At 39.9% G+C, this 22,146-nt stretch overlaps 1 protein-coding gene across 7 annotated transcripts in view; it reads right to left on the reverse strand.

The window, feature by feature from the left end:
- Positions 1–22,146, reverse strand: part of MECOM (MDS1 and EVI1 complex locus) — a 501,989-nt gene that overhangs the window by 29,700 nt on the left and 450,143 nt on the right. For 4 of the 7 annotated variants that reach the window (XM_019491699.2, XM_019491697.2, XM_019491701.2 and 1 more), the window contains 6 exons: positions 19,665–19,767; positions 16,838–17,054; positions 13,157–13,304; positions 10,729–10,885; positions 2,867–4,223; positions 890–977 (listed from right to left, as the gene is read on the reverse strand). In XM_019491699.2, coding sequence (XP_019347244.2) covers positions 890–977; positions 2,867–4,223; positions 10,729–10,885; positions 13,157–13,304; positions 16,838–17,054; positions 19,665–19,767 — 2,070 coding nt within the window. The remainder of the gene's footprint in view (positions 1–889; positions 978–2,866; positions 4,224–10,728; positions 10,886–13,156; positions 13,305–16,837; positions 17,055–19,664; positions 19,768–22,146) is intronic. The other 3 variants (XM_019491700.2, XM_019491698.2, XM_059731126.1) reach the window with 2 other exon arrangements.

Raw genomic sequence — 22,146 nt, forward strand, 5'->3', positions numbered from 1 at the left:
ATTGCTTCCACAACCTACCCAAGAGTGAGTAGAAACAGAGACAGGGCTTCTTGGCTCCTTGTCCTCTGCTCAGACCACTAAAGGGAGGTGAATTCAGCCAACCCCTGTCAGGATGGCACTGGGCACTATACACCAGTGGTACAAGGCTGCAGATAATGCAGTCTTTAACCTTTTCTGTGGCACATACAGACATGTGGAGTTGCACAGTCTTAAAGACAGGTCCGCTGTTTTCTATGGCATATCTAATGAGCAGCAGAATGAAACATTAAGCATACACAAGTGCCTCGTCACATTATGTCAGCTGAATATCTTAAGGCTTGGAAGAGGACTGACTGCAAGTGCACAGTAGGGCAATCTACAGTTACTGAAATCACAGAGCTGACAACCTGATATTGGAGAATGTGCACTGCATTATTCTTGGCCCCACCCAAGAGACAGATACATAAGCTTTTCTCATTTGTGCCCACGTTCAAGTGCAGGGGAACATATTTGTGGGTTCAAAATTAAACTGCAAAACTGGAGATTACCAGACTCAAAATCACACAGGTGCAATAATTACTCCACTGCCACTGACTACAGTAAAGGAGACTGTAGAAATACAAAGGTGATAGCAACAAATCTTCCTAGATATACTATAATTCTGTGGGGTTGGGGGAGTCTAACATATTCACGTAGTTCCAATCTGGGTCTCACTGAAATCAAAACGTTGATTTAGCTGCAAAATAGCATGAAGACCAAAACAATGCCTAGGTTTTTCCCACCACAATGACACAGTAAAAGTGTGTGCTTTAGGAAATCCCAAAATGACTAAGACTGCATTAATTTTTCTGCACCTGTTCTGAGGCATCACCAGGCTCATTTACAAGATCAAAATTCCAAAAATACTTACTTGTGGATGAAACAAGAATCCAGGGGAAGGTCTCAAGTACTTTTCTTTTAAAGCTTCAAGTGGATCAGTTAACTTTCTTTTCTCTACTCTGTAAATGTTAAAATTAGATTTGCTTGTGATGAATCAGTCTCAGACATTAATGCCTATTCAGTATTCATGCTCAAAATTGTCAACAATACATCCAGTAATTGGTTTCTCAGGCATAATCATAAAAGATAAGGTGGTACAGTCATCTCTTGATTCATTCACATAACTCTCATTAGCACTAATGGGAGTTGTGAACATCCATTAGCAGGAGATTAGACCCTTTACATTGGAAATCAGCCTATTTCAAAAGACCGATACTATTGATAATAGAAACTGATAATTATGTCGAGCACTTTTATCAAGAAATAGGGCCAAACTGCATTGTCCAAACACAAGAAAAAATTCCATTGAAGCCAATGGAAGTTTTCTGTATTAGGCGTATGGCAAAGGACCCTTTGAAAACTCTGCACAAAATCGTCTTCTATGAGAAACTTAGGCCCAGATCCTGCAAAGTTCTTCCAGGCACAGAAACCACTTGTATGGAACAGTTTGCAAGACTGAACCTGAGCAGCATGCAAGACTGAGCACTGAATTTGACATAGTAGAAGTGAAGGTTATATTCAACAAATTGTGTATGATTACGTACTGAACCATGGGATCTGATTGTTTAGATGGCATTTTAGATCATCTTACATTCCCAATTATTGATTCAAATGATACAGTTCCTCAGGGACTGATTTTTGGCCCTTGCTCAGACATACTCTCACTGGCTTCAGTGGTAGATAGGCCTCAGTAACATTTGGCGATATTCCTGTTCTACAACTTCGCACACAGTATTATCTTTCACAGCAACACTGTATAACACTAAAAATGTCCATTAATTAGATCACGATGAATTAACAATATACAAGGAGAAATTCATACACCATGTTGGCATGAATTAAACTTCAGGATAAGTACCAAGTTGCTATCAACATTCCTTTCCCAGGCACACTCTTTATCTTAGCCCAGAGAGTGTGCTGCAAAAATTCTGCCAAGAGCAAGTTTTTGAAAGACAGTAATAAATTAAGATCTTTTGTGTTACAGTAACTTCTTTTTTACAATGGCCTCTTTATGAAATGGGCCATTTAGATTAGGAACAAATAGTTTTTTATGGCTAATATTTCACTACGCCTATGTTTTCTGTAGATTACTTTAGAACTATGACTACAACTGATTGCAGATATGCAGGCAGGATATCAAAGTGCATACAGGTGCTGATGGATACAAAACATAGGTGAAAACTTAACCCCACTGAAGGCAATGGCAATACTTAGAGAAACTCAAAGGGGTTAGGATTTCACACCTGATTTCACACCTATGGCTTGCTCAAAGGGTTTGCTTCCAGGCCCAAAAGCAGCAGCAAGGCTACCTTTGATTTAATGGTGAAGGAGCTATACCCTACTGCCCATACATGCATCTATTTATGACATTTTTGCAGAGCCAAAGCCAAATTCTGCCTTCAGTTACACTTAGAAATCTCAAAGAAATGAATGGGTTTCTCTAATGTAATGGATGGCAGAATTTCCCCCTTATTATCCATGTTCTTAAGAAACATCAGGCCAAACTGGGTTTGTGGTTGTACCTGTGTGAAACCCCTTCTACTTTAGGCAAAAGTAACCTACAACACAGTTTGGCCAAGGGAAATTTTGAAACAGATTCTGTTTTGGAGTGGAGGTAGAACAGGATGTAGTGCTTTTGAAGAAAAGAAGTTTGTAGAAAAAGAATTAAAAGAGTTTTTAATACATGTATATATCCAATGGTGGCACCACCCCATTTCTTGTTTAGTGAATATATTAAATTACTGCATACTGTAAATCAAAATGCACACTCAACTAAAGGGTCACTGAGACTACTCAGTGAAAGTGTTGACTATGCTCCTCAATTCTATGTTCCATTAGAGCCGATTACCTGTAAATAGGATCCATAAAGAATGGAGTGGGCCTGGCATGTTGTAAAGAGGACTCAGATGTTTTCCTTGATTCAAGTTCACCTCCTTTCTTTTCACCAAACACATGGTTTTTCCGAGGTTCAGCCTGTTTTGTACCACTGGCTCGACTTCTGCTACCCATGCTTAGGTCTAGAGGCTGGTCCTGGCTTGTCACAGGTGGAGCTGCTGGCTTGGTTGCTACAGGAGTAACGGGCTTCTCCTCCTTACGTTTAGTGGTGAGATCAAAGGGAGACTCAGAGCTTCCCTTTGGGATCTTCTTTATTTCACTTGGTGATTGGGGTTCCATTTTCAAAGGTAATGGTCTCAAGTCTCTATCAGGAAATGGATACATTGATTGAGAGAATGCTGGAAAAAATGGGAGGGGAAACATGGAAGGGTAAGGTAAAGCTCCAACTTTTTTGTCTTGCAGCCCCACAAGTCCTGTTGAACCAAAGTATTTCTCAGCAATAGAAGCAATAGCCTTTATAGAATCATTCACAGCTCCTGAAACCGCAGTTTGCTCCTCTAAAGATGGTGAGAAAATGGAATGATTGTTGTGTTCTTTCTTATTATTTATTGAAGCCAAATTCTGAAGAGAGCTTACTTTGTCTTTGAACATTTTACCATTTTCTTTAAATTTCTCTTTATCACTTTCAATGTCACTCTCCAGATCAGAGCCCGAGGTGGTCTCCAAGTCACTGCCACTGGGGGTACTGACATCATCAAGGTCACTACTCTCTGACTGGTCACTGATTTTTTCGTGCGGCCTCTCTTCAGAGGACCTCTCTGGTTGAAGCTCCACTGGCTTATTTTCACCTACAGATGGTTGCTTATTTAGTGCCTTCAAAATATCCTGTGTAGCTGGCAGTATCTGAGGATTTGTCATGAGGGGACTTTGACTTTTGTTTGTCTGATCTGTGCTTGGTAGTCCTTTAACAGGAGAACTAGCAGGTATCAAAGGTGGCCTGTGGTACAAGCCTGAAGGAAACAGACCAGGGAAGCTAAAAGAAAATCCAGGAGCTGTTGGAAAGGTAAGACCAGCAGGATGCCTATTGGCTCCAAAATAGTCAGCAAGGCCCGGATTTGCATGATTCATATTAACCATGGACGTTTTATCCATAGCTGGGGTTCCAGGAAGTGAAATGCCTTGGCCAAAAAATCCTCCTGCTGCAAAATGGTTCTTTCCTTCACAAAATCTCCTGTGTTTATTTAAGGAAGACGTAGTGCTGAACATTTGTCCACAGTCTTTGCACTTGATTTGGGTTCTGCAATCAGCATGCATGCGCTTATGACGACAAAGGTTTGAAAACTGAGTATAGGATTTATGGCAGACCTCACCTGTGTGTAAACAACAACAATAACACATCTCAGGCTTTATGATAATTTTCCCCCTTATGAAATTTTGAAATAAAACAATTTGTTACCCCCAAAACGTCAATTTGGAAGCCATAGGAGAAGTCCGGGAGATTAATCTAGATACACAAAACACATGAAAACTAATTTTCCAAAGCAAGGCATCCAACCAGACAAATGTCTCAAGGCAGCACCAAACCCTCCCCTCCCCCCAAATGAATAACTACAAAGTATACATATGTTCATTGTTCATACTTATCTTGCTCAGTGTTTAAAATTCATTACAATTGTTTTTATACTACACTAGCACCCCCCTTCATCAGACAAAAAATATACACATTAAGATGCTACCCCTAGAAATATTTGTACATGTAAGTAGCTGTAACCTTGAATACATCCACTGATTTCAATGAGACCATTTATGTGTTTCAAGACAGACTTTTTCCTGAGCGTTGGCAAGGTTGAAGCCACAAACATAGAGAGACTCCCTGCCCCAAATAGCTTACAGTCTAAAAAGCAAATGGAAATACGGAGAGTAGAGGAGAGGGAAACAATCAGATCTATGCATGCACATATTAATATTAAGAAAATCAATCCTCTGCATTTACAACTGACATGTTAACTGCATGAAAGCCATGAAATTTGAAATTATGATGTCTAAAGAGACCATAATCTGGTATCCTGGAACACTTGTAAATCCTTCTGTTGTTGCCTATAGTGTAATGCAATGCATATGGTCAGCGTGGTAGTTACAGATGCTCTGGAAACCACAATTTTAAATGTAATGCCTTGTGTAGTTATAACCTTAGCCCTTAATGCTATGTTAATGTAGCTTGTTTGTTTGTTGCTTGCATGTGGAGGGGAAGAAAATACACTCTATTTCAACAGCTATTTCCTCAAAAATGCAGCTGTATTTATTGGAATATCTGAAACACAAAACAGCTCAGTGGATTTCCTTCACACTCCTCTGGGATGAGAGCAATTACAGCTCCAAAGAGTAGCATTTGGAGAAACCCAGAAGCCAGCAGGATTATGGAGTCCAATGTTTATATAATTGGCTTGGTCTGCACTACAACATTTACTATGGTTGAGTACCGTGTCCAACAAATACATTAGGAGGCTGAAGGTGAACTAGAACATGGTAACATTTTGTAGTGGAACCTGGGCCATTGAAGCAAATAGGATTTTTTGCTTTCAGCCAGAACATCCTATCAAATGACAACTACAGGGTCATTATTGCAAAAATGTAACTTCTACTTTGTGAGGCTTTGTTTTCATGTCATCTTGAAAACATGTAGTTGCATCCTTGATTTCTCTCCTTTATGAACTTTGCTGAGCAAGGCAAATAATGTTTGGAGTGGCAAACATTAGATAGAGGCAAGAAGCCAAATAGTTCAAAATTTGGTTCCATAAGAATACCTCTACACATTGCCCTACATCACGGTAGCGATGCGCTACATTGCCATACAACACGCTACAGTAATGTAGCAATCATGTGAGTCTACATATGACTGGCAGCTACTTCACCATAGCAGCATACTTTTAGCACGCCACTACAGCAAAGTAGTGGCTAAAACTAACCATGCACCACGCACACGGCGCAGTACAGGCAGTTATTGTGCCGTGTGTCAGTATTTCTTTTTGGAAGTACTAACGCATGGTACAGTAACAATGCCGCTGTAGGGTGACATGTGACATGCCCTAGACCCCAATCCCTCACACATATAAGCATAGGTAATTTCTTTAATTAAAGTAGTCCTAATGAACTCAGCAGGATTGCTCCTGGGGGTAAAGTTACTCGCGTACATAAGTGTTCACAGAATCAGGACCCTAGTCTGCTCTTAGTTATAGGCTGCTACGTGCAGTTTGACGTTCTGAATAGAAAGGGAAATCAAACCCCTACGGGCACTACAATGATCTTCGCTATTGAGGCCTAAAGAAATCTGATCAAGAGATTATTTTTGAAGGAGGCAATGTGGGTTGCCAGTCACACCGCAAAACAGACTGCAAATTCATTCAGAAAGCTCTTATGTTTGACTCACAGCTACTTTAGGTTACATTGGCCTGAATGCTTTTTACGTATCCTTTTTAGTGTTGTTAACAAACACACACACACGTACGTATACACACCATTCATCTGAAAATTTCCAAAGTTAAAGCATAAAATTCTTTATGCCAAAGTCTGGCCCCGTTGTCAAGCCATTTTGCTGTTAACAGGTCTAGATTTGTTCAAAATCAAAATTAGATAATATTATGCCTCTACCAACAACTCCAATTTTGTCTCCAGAGGGAAAGCATGCAGCTATTTTATTTTTATATAATTTGTGTTATATCATATGCTCTCATCTTTCACACATCAAAGCCACACAACAATACACATTGTGCATTCTGAGACCTTTTTAACAATCATTTTCATGATTTGAGACAGGCTGACATAATTTACAATGGCTCTATTTTAAGCCTGCAAAGGAAACTGAATTGAATGTATCCCATCCTGCACTGTTGGTTCCCATGAACTGTAATCACGTCCTCTAACTTCCACTCACACCAGGGCCTGTGCTAACCTTCCTGCACTTCTAAACCTCTGCCCTTGAGAAACTTGAACGCTTGTTGTCATGTCTTAATTGTTTACCTCTGTAGAAGGCTGCTTCACATCACAGCAACAGTGTTTCCATTGTCCTAGGACCTGATCCTGACTTCACTGCTCATACATGGGTTTTTTTCCTTGTTCTCATTGATATCTTTGGGACAACTCAGGGTTGCAAAGGTTGCAGGATTGGGCCCAGCCAAAGGAAATTTGTGATGTTAGACTTCAGGAAGAATGCCTGTAACTATGTATCAGTTCACATTCCTGTGAGATACCTTCATTCACAAAGAAGATTACAAATAAAAAATGCTGAAGCTTTCCTAGTGTGCCTATTAGAAATTTTACTGGAATTAGGTTTTTGCAAACTAAAATTGTGCATACTAGTACTAGGTATTCTCATACTAAATGGGTTTTGTTTCCTAATTTGGGGGAGTGGGGAGACTCCATGTTCCTAGTTAATTAAAGATGTCAGGGCAAGAATTTATTTGTTGCGATATACCACTTTTCAGGTTTTCCTGCATAAAATTAGCATAGAGTTCCTAAACCCATTCCCACTGAAACACTGTCAAAATGTCCAGGTGCAAAATGAGGCCCATAAAGACCAGGGCTGAATTGTGAAACTTAGTCGTGCTGGTGAGCACCTATTCAAACGAATAGTCAACAGGTTACCCGGGGAACTAATCATGCAAGCCATAATCAAATAGCTACTATAATGTGGTATTACTTGGATGAGTAATTTCTAACTGTAAGTTTCACAATCTAGATCCTGTTGGCCAAGTCCTCACCTAGTGTAAATCAGTGTAGCTCCTCTGAGCCTGTGGAGTTCTGCCAAATGATATCAGTGAAGGACCAGGCCATATTTAGTTAGCAAAAAATATGATCCTATTCTATATTTTCATAACACTTATCTACACTTCTTAAACTATTCTACATTAGGAAACTACAATATGAGGAAAACTGGAAAATATTTTATTTCCAGGGAAGAACAAAATATTATATCCTCACAAGTTAATAGTAGCCTTGGAAAACTGTTAAAGGCAGTGCAGATTCAGCCATAAAATGCTTAATGTAAATTCATATAGACGTTAAAACTAAACTAAGACATTACTGAAATCATGAAATAAAAATAACAGGAACATGCAGGTGTATTTTACTGTAATGCCTGACATATATGTAAAAGCTGTAACAGAGAATTTCCATTTTTTGCCATAAAATGCAGTTTTTTTAAATTAGATATTCCCCATGCAATATTCTCAGATATTCAAGTGATAAAACAGTAAAACAGGAAATCATGTAATTGTTACTCTATGGACTTACATAGGCCCAGTCCTCCAATCTTTATTCACCAGAGTAGTCTTATTCATGTGGGCTCTCTCACAGAAGCTGTGCGCTACTGAATTTTACATAAAACACCCTTTGTTTTTATTGGGGAATTCTGCATATGGATAATTGCACAGTGTGGTCCAATGGGATTACTCACATAAGCAAGAACTATTTCAATGAGTTAAGATTATAAAATGAAACCCTTGTTTTCCACGTCATTTTTTTTCCAAGTAAAGTTTTGCTTAAAATTCAGCACGTGGAGGAAGGTTATCAACTTTAATTGCTTCCACATATTAAAGCAATAGAAGCTAGATTTGCGTTCTATGATTGCATTTTACTGTGTCCTTGATGTTCTCCCTCTCTATCTTTACTCTCAGCAGCTAGTCTATAAGTGTAGCTTCCCATCTCCTTGCAGGTTTTTATCACTCAGTAGACCCCCCAAGTCTAACAGAAACCGCAGCCCTTCCACTCCATCCCCCAAGGTATATGAATTCATCTGATGCTTAAGTGTATTCTGGGATTTTCTTAGAACCCAGAAATTAGCTAGCAGTTAAGTTTGCATATTTTGTGCTTATTAAACAAATTACTCTAAGTACTATTTTGAATATGTTCGCTTTATTATGGCATGTGGTTTCTATTTGGAAAGGCTGGAGATTTTGTGAAGGCAGTGAGTAATTACCTTCGTGTTGGTGAGTTTTCACTCAAGCTTGGGCAGAATACTGTAATAAGAGTCAGTTGCCATAAACAGACTGGTAGGGTAAATCATGGTGTGTGGCCTTTTGCTGGAAAACAGATATCTCGTTTAGGTGACCCTGTCCCCACTCCCTCAACGTTCAGAAAATCCTACTCTACATGTGACCTCCAAATTCTTTTGTTCTGTAATTACATGGCTATTATTTATGATTGTTCTATGGTTTTCCATCCATTGCACTTTGCGTTTGAAGAACCACAGTCACTGTTTTGATTTACCAGAGATCACTGAAAACAAGTTAATGAAAAGCATTTTACACATGATTTAATCTGAAAAGAATTGTAGTTTTATACAGAGTAATTCAAAAGCATCTCTGGCTACAATACTTGAATAGCCCTACATGGCAGGAAGCTACTTTTTTTTAATTATCAATTGTAAAAACTCCTTGTAATCCCAGGTAAAAAAACCCAGACACACACACAGACACACACATACGTTAAACAAATATTTTAATTGGTCCTAGCTAATTATATATTGGCTACGTAAATAAGTATGAATTAGTTTAGTGGCAGATGCACAGCTCTTTCAGGAACATGTCTTTTAAGTCATTACCACTTACACTGATGTATTATCATGACCCAAAACACATGTCATAGAACTATTGAACTGCTCCCTTGATGTACATATGCTGAGTGTTTCAATATACTGCAAAGGTTAATACTACAGCTGTTGGAATCGGATTACTAGTGGCTCAAATGTTAGAGAAAAGTCCATGTAGACTATTACGAAATTGCAGGCTTGTCCTCTCTGTCCATTAGACTAGCTGTCTGTTTGACTTTACACCTTTTCACTGTGTTTGTCTGGATGCTAAAGATCTGCTGTGTAATTTAGTCTACCTCTGAATGAGTTAGGCTGACCTGCGCCTGAAGCAGCGAGTTTAAAAAGGTGAAATGGAGTCACCTTGAAAAAGGTACAAGGATACTTTTTTTTGCCATGCTGGTATAGAAAATAGGGGCATGGTAGGGAAAAAAAGAGGTGGGTGTATAGAGACAAAATGTTTTCATCGGCTTGGAGAAAGATTTAAGAATCTCTTGTGATTGAATGGCAAAAGGAGAAAATTGCTTGTATTTTCTGTCTTGGGGTGCTGTTTCATTGCTAAAAGGGGCAGAAGGCCTGGTATTACCAATTACCAGGAACCCCAATCCTGCATTAGGATCTGACAGTACAATCTCATTGCAATCAAAAAGGATTTCTTTGCATAGTGCTGGGGTCTGCACTAATACGCCTTGAAGCAGAATCAGAACTGGGGAGGGGTGATTATATTTTAAAAAGCTCAATTTGTGAGTTATAGAAGGTTCAATCAATACTTAAGAGTGGAATTTACAAAGGTTATTAAAGGAGTTAAAATAATTTCCTGTAACCCAAAGGTTCATATGTAAATCCTAGCCTACGTGATGGGATCTGATCTTGTAAGGAGACCTCCTGTTAACCGCCATGGTTAACTTCCAAAGCAATACAGAACTTCAGGTCACATTTTTCCCCACTAACTCCCAGAATCCAGTGAGGCTTTGCTAACTATCTTTCCCCATCTAAACTTTTAAAGAATCTCATGCACTGATCTTTGAATCCAGCAGGGAGAAAAATATTCTTGCAGCATCAGGTGCATCATTATGCACAGTGCCTGCTTGGATAAGAGCAGTACACAAAACAACTCTATGCATCGGACATTGGATTACCCGTATTGGTTCAGTAAATGAAGGTACAAATCTCCTCCCACTGTAATGAACCAGAGTTTCACAGGAAACAGAACCTGTATCTCAGTTTCCTGATTTCACCACTTTTTGACAAGAAACAGACAAGGAACTTTAGATGTTTAGCTGTAGACTTACATATAAAGGGTTTGACACTGCTGTGGATGTGTTTATGCTGTTTGAGGCCTGAAGAAGTAGCAAACGTTTTGCCACATTCGGGACAAGCGTGAGCACGAGCCCCCACGTGCTGCGAACGAATATGCCTCTGAAGGTTGCTGGGGTCCGTGAAAACCTGCTAGGAAATGAGTACTGATTAACCAAGAAATTTTAACCCAGGAGGAAGTCAGCAATTACACAAGACTGTTTCAAAATCAATATTGGTGGGAGGGGGGCATTAAGAGGTAAAATGAACTATCTGCCTGGTTGCTATGATCTTGCCATATGGAAACCAATGGGAGTTTTCAATTGGACCTTAGATTTATCAGGACTAGTTGTATACTAAACAGTTCTATTCATAGCTTTTGTCCCCTGAAGTGAGACATGCCATGTTTATTACCTTGCAAAACATCACACTAGGTATGAAACTCTCTCTGTTCCATACCAAATCCTCTTTTGGGCAGTGACTGCTGTTCAGAGCTGGCAACATGAGGCCGCGCTGTGATTTAAATCTTTAGACACTGCTGCAATAGAAGTGCTTTACAACAACAAGAAGTGCATTGCATCCAGGAAATCATGATCACCAACCCAACCTTGAAGGTTAATTTTCAGCGTATAGCTTTGTTTCACTACAGAAATATAAAAAATATTGTGGCAAATCTTGCTACCTTGATCTTAAGCAAAAAAAACTCCCATAGACTTCAATAGAGGAGCTAATAATAATTCCATAGTATTGTGCAGGATCATCACTAGCACAAGAACAAATGGGTATAAACTGGCTATGAAGAAGTTGAAGCTGGATATTTGAAGATGTTTCTATCTACAAGACATTCTGGAATAACTTTCTCATGGGAGAGATGGGAACCAAAAACCTCAGCAGTTTTAAAATGGAGTTGGAAACACTTTTATGGTGTGAGTGCCTGTAACAGAGGAGCACTGGATTTGAAAACCCACCTGCGCAAAAAATACGACCCATGGAATTGCAGGAGAAAAATATTTTCCTGCAGGCCTGGTGTGGTATAAGTATGTTATAACTACAGTTCTCTATGAATAATCTATGTTACGGGCCAGAACCTCAGTTCGGACATAGCTCGACTGGAGACAAGAGTTGTGTTTGTGTACATCAGTGAGGCCAACAGGCCAGCATTGCTGCTTCTTCTTCTTAGCCATTTATATTGCAGTAGTGTTCTACAGTGCTGGTGAGCGTTGGGATCCACTGTGCTGGGGACCATACAATCACATTGGAACATCCTTGCTCCAAACAGCTTAATCCTTTAAATGTAGCACAGGAATTATAACTCAAGATTGCAACTATTCCATCTGTGCTAAGCAAAGAGCAGCATATTGTTGTAATGGTCCTGGAGCAGTTTGAGAGAGAACTATGTCATACAGTCAGAATCTTCCTGCTGGTTTTCTCTGCTGCTCTGGGAGGGAGTAAACTGTGTTGGGCTACCAGATGCGGCCCTGCTGCTGCTAGGCTACTTGGTGTGTTGCAAGGGCAGAACCAAGGCTCTCTGCTTGCTCCCTACTTGACCCCTGTGGCCCATTCTGCACAGGATGGAAATACAGCCTCCCAATGGAATCTGATTTCCGATATCCCTCCTATGCTTCTTCCTGTGATGTGGGGAGACAGAAAAAGGAATGAAGGGGGTACCTTGCTACGCTGTATGGCTGAGCTAGGTGCGCCCCATCTGGTCCAGAGAATGAGATGAAGCATCACTCCACCCCTGCATCTCCAGTGGGAATTCTTGCCCCTTGTAGTTTATTTGTAATATATGCCAGTTCTTCCAACAGACTATACTGAGCTAAAGGTTCACCTTTCCAAACATATTTCTAGTTTCCTGTGACTGGGTCTGTCTGGGTGGAGAACAGATTGCACCCACATTTCCAGAACAGATGGTTGTTTCTGCTAAACTGTTTGCAAGTAAAATAGTTAATCACTTGACATTTAAATGGTTATCAATAGGCTTCAGTGGCAGCCCAATCACTAGCTGAAGTATACACACCTCCTCTTGAAATTAAGGGCGCTGACAGAAGTGACATTTGTTGCACGACTGGCCCCCTGAAAGCGTTCTATAGCTATTACGTGACACACATGCACAGCTGCAAAGAGCTTTAAAAGTGGCTGATCATGTAACATATTACCCTCATCTAATGAGGTTTCAGATGAAGATGCTCCAAAGTGAAGCACCTTAGAGAACTTCTGTCCCTACCAGTTTATCAGTGCAATCAGGGCTGGGCTGAAGCACTTATAACACTTAAATTCTACAGAGGCCAATGGGGCAATCAGGGAAGCATTTGTGTGAGCTGCTATTTAGTACTGCCTAAGTCTGTTTCCCTATTCAAGAGTTGCCTTTGTATCTCATAAAACATACAGAGAAAGGTCAAATATCCTACAAATTCACTGTACCTTGGCACAGTTTTCACACTCATAGTGCTTTCCACTGTCATGTGACATCTGATGACGTATCAAGTTTGACTTCCAGTTAAATGCCTTGGGGCACTGGTCACACTTGTATTCCCTCTCCTCGCTGTGCGACAGCATGTGTTTCTCCAGGCTGTGAAGACAAAAACAGTCTCAGAGATGGCTCAACCACATCTGAACAAGAACCCAGTTTTATTTGTGATTGATAGCCCAGTTTACAAGTGAAAGTGGAAGGAGGGGAGACACAATGGATAAGAGAATTACAGAAAGCAGAGGGGAGAGGCCCACAAGCCTGATCTGGAGAGGATCAGGCCTGCAATATCTCATCCATGATGCAACAAGGCATCTTCTAGTGCTTTCTCCAGCTACTTTTCAATGTCCCAAGGAAGCAGACTTCCAGCACTTTCTTTGGATAACTATTTCAGAGACTTACAGGTAGCATATTCAGGTAGGTTTTGGGGGTGGGGGGTTGGGGTTTCCTAGCAGCGTGAATATCCCCATCTTTCTTTGATTCTAATATTGCCTCTAGCTGTATCTGTACCACTAAATAACTCCACTGAAGGCATACAAAATAATGTAAGTAAAATCAGAATCAGGACCTTATGTACTGCAAACTAATATCAAGTTCCCCCCTTAGTTACCTGTAGCCATATTGACAGTATTTGCTAAGGAGTCAGTAGCCCTAGGCCTTAATAATTTTGTTGGCGGTCTTTTCCGTGACTTTCAGTTATTGATGGAAATAAGGGAAGAACATTTTTAAATACCACTTACATCCGATCACCTGGTAAAACCTTCTCTCATGCACTTATTTTATGAGACATTAGAAAAAATATACTATATCTATGTAGTGTAGTATATAGATGCTCAGGAAAGACTTTAATGTCTAAACCTGCCAGAGAACATGCCTCCACCAGTATGGCACCCAATTCTTCAGTCCCTTTTCACACAATGTCCTATTGAGTTTGAGCAACTTGGTGGACAGAGTTGCGGGGCTTGTAATCCACTCATGGTTCTAGAGTCTCATCTGGCACTTTTACGCTCAGTCCACTTCATTACAATTCAGTTCAATTTAACCATAGCGGGCTCCTGTTTCATTATCTAAGAAAACGGCTGTGACTTCTTCCTTTAATATTTCTCCATGAATTCACTCTTTCTTTCTTATCTTGACGCACAGATCTGAATGTTCCTACACAGTATTTCTTGCTTAATTACACATACCCCAAAGCACATATTGTGTAGCCCTGTTATATAGAATGTTCTTCTGAAGTGTTTCTGAGATTGACTGCATTTACCCTCATTTTTCACTGCTTCTCCCAATGCGACATATCTATTTGTGATAAGTCATTCTTTGTTTTCAGCCCCTGTCTTGAATCCTTAATATGTTAAGCTACATTTACATTTATTCAAGGGCTCCCATACATTGGATATTGTCCTTAAATTCAAATGTAGCAAAGATAATTCACTACATGCAGAAACACTGGAACCCTGTTTCTGGTTTCACTGTTGCAAGCTTATTGACCTTACCAAGATCCACCATTCACTTTGACTCAGTCACTTACACTGAAAATTATGTGAACTGGGGCCAAATTCTGCTTAATATTACTCAATGAATGAAGCTGTATATATATGCAAATGCACTGTGACTGGGCATGAACTGGTGTGTATGGAACAATAGAGTGCTATTTTTAATTTTCAGGGTGACATCATTAATTTTGTAGGAGCGTAAGAACAAAGTCATATGAGGTGATGAGCATCTCCTGCATAATCCTGAGCACCGTCCACTCAACCTATAGAGGACACTCAACACTCCTGAGAGGAAACGGCAACTTGCAAAATCAGGCCTGAAGTGATCATTCCTATGGTGCATGTAACTGCAAGACTCTCACTGTCAACACTCCAGGTCAATGGAAACATTGTCTGTATTAGATCTAGTTCATGAAATATGCATGTTCTTTGTGGAGAGATATATAAACTGATGAAGGATTTGTAATTTATCTAATATGGGGCGCAGGTTTCCCCACTTGCAGAGGCATGCTCCAAGTGTTGTCCCATGGGATCGGGACCCTGAAGTCCCAGGAGTAGCAGAGGCCTGACTTGTGGGACAATGGGCAATGTCTGTTTCACCCAATGATGAAGATCAGCTGTGCTGAGATGTAGAGATAATACAGTTATCTGCTTCATTTGACAATGTCTGTTTAAAGCCCCAGAGATAAAAATGGAAAGGAGTAAATGTTAAAGTGCAACTGATTGTAAACAGCACAACCAAACATGCCGCTGCTTCTTGCTACCAGTGAATGATCAATGTCATTCTTTTTGCGTGGTAGAGACAAAACTGAATGCAGTGACAGTTCAGAGTCTGGGCGAAAACAAAAGATGTGAGTCCAGGTCCTCTCCTGGTTCTGTCCCTAAAAGAGCTGCACTGATTTCCCTAGCTGAGGATCTGGTCCATGATTTTGTTATGCAGAAGCATTGGCTTTATAATTGAACGTCAGTAGCTGAGGCCAACTTTCTCTTCCGACATGGATGCATTGAGTATCAAGAGCAGACACACAGATGTGCAGTTTTGAGGAGGCTGTTGCAGGAGTTACTGATCATTCTCCAGACCTTGAAATAATCTGCGGCGTTCCAACGTACTCTGTCCTGCACTACATTATTTTAAGTAGCTGCAGCAAATTACAGTGACAGGAAATGTGCAAATGATTTACCCCATGTAATATTTGTACTAAATATTTATGGTCTTACAAATACACATTTTCAAGAGGCACGTATGTCTACATCTACAACAATGATGGGTGAGAGAGAGGGGGCAAACCCTACAAATGCTGATACTTCAGCACCGGTGACTGCTAATGGAATTAAGGGTGCCCAACATTTTTCAGAAGTGGGACCAACATGCTGGGCAAAAGTGCTGCTTTCCCTGCATCACAGTGAATTGTCTCTACTCTTTGTTATTTGGAATATACCATAATTTTGTTGCTTTTAAAATCTAAATTAGTCTAAGTGAAAATATTGAACTGGGTCCACAGGCTAAGACTTTTCTCATTTAAGCCACAGCCACTGGTTGTTGTTTTTTGTCATTGGATGAAGGATAATTGCCAGTAGCTTATGTCAAGAGTTTCTTGAATCACGTGCAACTTTGTGTTGCTGTAAAGTGATTTGTTCTCTATGTAATGATTTAGAGCATAGCAGATGTACAACAGCAAGTTTGGACTCACTAAACTTTGTCTAACACTTCTAACTCAGGCAGAGAGCCCTGATGTCAGCTCTGAGCACTACACCATCCTGCAGGCTTTCTGCCCAGTCCAGGCAAATAACGAGGCAAAGTAGTCCTTGGCTTATGTGAATCACCATCTCAATGGTGCTATACCAATTCACACCAGCTGAGGACCTGCCCAAATTCAGGGCCCATTTTTCTCACAGGTAAAGGGTGCAAGATAGGATCTCAGTCTCTGCATGGCTGACACATAATAATGGTAGCATAAGTAACTTTCTGATCAGTCAGACCTAAGCCACAAAAGAACACAAAAATCTGATTCTTTTTTCATATTTATTTTGTTTTATAATACTATGGAGTCAGATTCAACACTTATACCCTGTGCAATCCTACTGGAGTCACCGCAGAACTGGGGCTGCAATAAGTGTAGGATTTCAAGTGGCTATTCCTACCTTTGTAAGTCTGGAAACACTTGATCACACTCTTTACATTCTTGGATTTCATGCATGTCCTGGAGGTCATTCTCATTGTCAAGCTTTTTCTGAAAGTCCTCTTCCACCATAGAAAACGCTGAGTGAGGTGTGCTGCATGGGAATTTCTGATGGTCTACTAGTTCTGCCTTGGACTCAAACAGCTGATCACAATCCTCACAACGATACTGACGCTCCTCTGGAAGGCAATTTGGTTACAGGTTGTAGGAGACATATTACAGTAATATACATCCTCAGACATATTGATAAGTCCTATTGCTCAACAGTCCCTCCACAGTGCAGTAAAATGAACGGCTATTCAGAGAAAAAGAAAGAACCTGAGAAAAAACTAGGACAAATGATGCTCTAATTTTCCAATAGTGCAGTATGATCTTATAAGGATTGTTGTTTTCACTGATGTCTGATCCTAAGATTTAAAAAGGACACCAGCCAGTGTGCTCAGCTATTACGATGGAAGCAATACCAGTATTGACTAGGCAGTAGGACTAGGCAGAGGTGGGCTTTCTTGGAGTGTGGTAACAACTAACTCAGGCACAGACACCTCATCAAAAGTGCCCTTGAAGATAGTTTTGGAGGTTTTAAAGAACTTTTTAACATTTCAAGCAGGCTTTTTTCCTCCCAGCCTCTGTTTAACAATATGGTCTTAGTCACCTTAACTCATGGGAGTTATACCATGGATTTCAATGTGAATGGGGTCACAGTAATACCATCAATTTCAATGTGAACAGGGTCACAGTAAAGCAAATGAGCATGATCACTCTTGAGTTGCTTCACCCACAAAATTAATAGTACTCCATATTCTCATCTCCTAAACTACCAACTTGGGAAGCAAGATCCTTCACACAGAATTTGATTATTTGAACACTGTCTTTAAAACAGTTCACATGTCCTAATTCTATTTCAGTCCTGTCAATACCACAGATGTAATAGGTATGTGAGTTTTGATTCACCATGGTACTTATTATGCACAGGAGTAGCCTGCCTGAAGTCGCTGTATACTTCCTGGCTTAGTGTTATGCATACAATTAAACACTTCGCAGAAAGAAAGTTTAGGAAACTCAAAGAAAATGCCTTATAAGCATCTGATACTGTGGTTCCTATCCAAGTAAAACTCCCACGGGACCCACCAACGGTTTGGGCTAAGTGAGAAGCAGGCTACTGCTACATATAAATTAGCCAAATGTAAAATGAGTATGCTCAGATTTGGAGGACATGCATTTGTGTGCAGGTTCAGAGTATTTCAAAGGGGCAGTTTAAACAATAATACTCTAACCACATGGAAATCCGTGAAAAATGCTACACTGTAAAAGGCTGACGTTTTGAGCACTGACTTAACAAAGCTACCGCAGAACAGAATAGCCTTGCCAGTTTTTTAATTGAACAGGGGAAGAAATTTCTTCAGCAGTTTTGGAGGTAGTAAGGATTATGTCAATATGGAATTCTCTTTCTCCCACTTCTTTGGGGAAGCCAGTATAAAATAACTTTGGTGTTTAAGGAGCTGTACAAGAGCTAGTGTATGTGCCCACAGGCTTCAGTCCAATCTGACTCAGCCTTCACCCCATAGTTAAATAATAGGTGCACCCCTGCTCTGAGCCTCAGTTGTAATGTCCATACAGCTCTTCACAGTGCAAGACGCAGGATAAAACTATTTCCTTTATAACACATTTAAGCACTCCTGGAGGCCCTATAATGTGCAGGATGTGGAGACTACTTAAGCATTTTAGATACAGTATGGGTAGTTAGAATAAATAATTAACAAGTGAGTTAAGAAGTGGTTTTATTCTGAAAAGCAATGGTTTTAGAAAAAGCACCTTCTAAATCATTAGATTTGCACTTTGATTGTGAACAGGGTAAAAGCAGCTTAGCTGTGTGAAAAAAGGGCTCTGTTAGCCCTGCAGAGCCAACACAGCTAAGCCATAATGAGCAGCACTATATTCCTCCTTGTACATCATCCACAAAGTTATTTACTACATTCAAGTTGCAAAGCTTAATTCTGCTCTCAGTACACCCGTCCAGCCCCAATTACAGAAGATGAGGCTGGACTCCTACTGTAATAAGTGACCATAGAACCTGAACACAGCAGGGTTGCAAAGTTGTAACTGTGGACAAATAGAGAGGGTATAAATAGCTTGTAAACGAAGGAAGTTGGAGCCAGTGTGTTTGAGAGACAATAAATACGCAACTCCACGATGTTATTTCTGCAGTCACTCTCCAGAGCAGCACAACACCTTAAAAAAGTTTGTAGACCAGGTGCTTTAGCAACTCTCAGGAAACAATTCACAATAAGGAGAATCATGTACTCCAGAAGTTTATAAATGGCAGAAAATCCTCTATATATGATTTCAGATCTTGATGTATTCACACTTATTCTTTCATAATGTATTGTAGGGTCTCTTCATATCTATCCTTGAAAATATTTAAAGGTAGAAAAGCTAGCAGTTAAGTGCCAGTAACAATAAGAACATTATCTTTGTCACAGACAAAGTAAAACACTTTGCGAGATTAATATCTTCAGTGTTAATAATGTTCAATGGTATGTTCAATGTTGTCAGGTTTCAATGTTAAAAACTATGCGGTGCTACTGTAGGAGTTGCAGAGAATTAAATAAGTAAGGAGATTAGATAATATTTCTTATGGCTCAGATTTCCCTTAATTAGCTATGTTGCAAGAATCTCACTGCATTCAAGAGGACTCCACCAGGGTGGGAGAAAAGAAATATGTCCAACACATCTAGCTTCTGTGGTCATTTTGGATCAAACTAGATAATCTGCAGTAAAAAGTTGCTAACCATGAATATCAGGAGCCATTGTGTCATGTGAATAATCTTCACTCTTCATGAACAGTAACAGCTCCTCTCCTGGTTCAATGTCTGCTACAACTCTGTAGAATATCTGAAAAACAGAATCAGAGTCAATACCAGAAGAAGCAATAGTACAAAAACAAAGCTGGTGGGCACTGCCAGACTTAAATATCCAAAGAGATCCTCTGCTAGTCCAAATGGGAAAAATTCAATAAGTCACTAGAATGACGCCAGTTTATCCTCAGGAAGAATCTGGTCCCAGGCCATTTATTCTCTGGTATCTGTGATGAAAAGATACTACTTCCAATAAAGTATGCTGAAAAATGAGCTACAGGATGGTGAGCAGAGGGCTGTGAATGCTGCTCTCAGTTCATACTTCTTCTAATAATACACTCTACCTGTAAATCATCAATAAATCAAATTCCCAGATGGTTTATCAATAAGCTATGAGTAGACCATAATGCAGCCTTTTCAAACCTACGTCCTAATTATACACACAAGGTCTGATAACGTCACTGAAGTTGCAACAGTTGAGAACAAGTGCAAAAGGATAATCCAGGCTAGCGCGTGAACTCCAGGCAATGCCGTTTCTAATCCAGAGAGAGATCCTGCAATGGCATGTTTTAAGAAACTGGTGCAGACCAATGTTATGCAGATTATCTCTGTGTTTCCAATATGAATCAAAGGAAAAATGTACCTAGGATGAGAAAGCAGCCCAAGAAGCCCACCAACAGCCAAAGCAGCATATGCAGCTGGTGATAAACCTACTGCCTGTGAAGGCTGTCATAAAGTTAGATGTCACTGCTACAGGAAAACCTTACAACATCTGACAGTTGGGCTCTGTGATTATCAGGCAAAAATAAAGAGGAAAAGCAATTTAGTGCACAGGATCTAACATGGCTGCCTACCCACCTAGTTCTGGATATCCTGGAGGAAACTTCTCTATGAAACTGAGGATCTGCAAGGACTCAATTGTTGGGACTTCATGAGAAATGAACACAGTCTGTCTGGACCCTCTTGCTTCAGCAGGAAAGGTGCAGAACACTAAGAAATGAGGTGATGCATGATGCATCATTTTGAAGTAACTCAAATAAATATCAGTAACTCACTGGGACTTTGTTAAGCCCAAGCACTTGAAAATGAGACTTTGTGAGGCTGGCAATGGGGTAAATATCTTATCTTGAGCTAGCCTATTCTTAAAATCCCTGCTCCTAAAACTACTCACTCTCTGAACTCACTTTACAGTGTTGAGAGGAGGGCAAGTGTTAGTTCCATTCATTTAAAAACCAAATGAATCTGCTTGTAATGAGCCAGGTTAAATGCATTTTTTCTACAGGGACATGTTGCAAAGACACAAATACAAGATTTAGCATGCATGCAGTTATCCATTTCCTCCAGTAGGTGGCCCTAAAACCCAATTGTATATTTTTTTCTAAGTGGCCTTGACCACAGATATGTGCTAAATATCTAAAAATAACGTAATGCAGAGCATTCCCTCTGATTTTTCTTTTCTTCTTCTGCTCCTCCTTTTTTTCATATAGTTCTGTAGTTTGCTTTGACAACAGCAGCTCCACCACCTGAAGTCTGCAAACAGCAAAGTTATGTTGCAATAAACAGGAGAAGAATAAATGGGACTCAAGCGCTTTTGTCAGAGAAGCTGAGGTCATCCCACTCTCCCAAGACACAAAAAGGTCCTAAGGAAAACACATGTCATAATGTACACACATTACAGCCTACTGTTTGCTGTGCATTTTCCTAGTAAAAGCCAAGAGTAGGAGCTGGTACATAGCTTCCCCTCCCAATCTGTCAAGATTACAACTCCCTTTTCCTCCCTGCTAAGAGTTACTCTGGTCAAACCGTCACTTGGGTTTTCTTGTTTTGATTTGGTTTTTCTTTTCTTTTATCCTTTAGATAAATGTTTACAAGTAGCATGTTTCATTCTGGAATTCTATTTCCCTTTACAAAACAATGGACTTCTCTCAGCAATTTGAAACACCTCTTTTTTGGCAGCTCTCAAAGGTTTAACTTATTAGCTTCCTTTCCAACACCATGTTGACATTTGAATTGTGACATATTAGAACTTTCAGTGAAATCTTGCAATCATCTTTTCTGGGGAATGCAGGCTTCAAAAAGGATTTCAACTAAATACTGCAAGATCATAGGCTGCTTTGGCCTGATTTTGCATAACTCAGAAGCACCCTCATGAAGTCAACAAAGTTATACTGGTCTGGTATAAAACCAGAGGTTTCATTTTGCCTGCTATTATCCTCAGTTTTAATCTCGTTTCTTCCCTAAATTAAGCCAAAAGCCAAGTAGCACATTCAAAATAATAGGGTGACATAAAGTTCTAGATTTAAAAAAAAATACTCCTTTTATGCTATGCATAAAATAATATTGCAGTGGCCGTTAAGAAGCCTAATTAACATGTGGACAGTGTCATAACTTCAGAGAAAATACATGGCAACTATTG

The sequence above is a fragment of the Alligator mississippiensis genome, chromosome 7 (assembly GCF_030867095.1).
Source record: "Alligator mississippiensis isolate rAllMis1 chromosome 7, rAllMis1, whole genome shotgun sequence".
NCBI lineage: Eukaryota > Metazoa > Chordata > Crocodylia > Alligatoridae > Alligator > Alligator mississippiensis.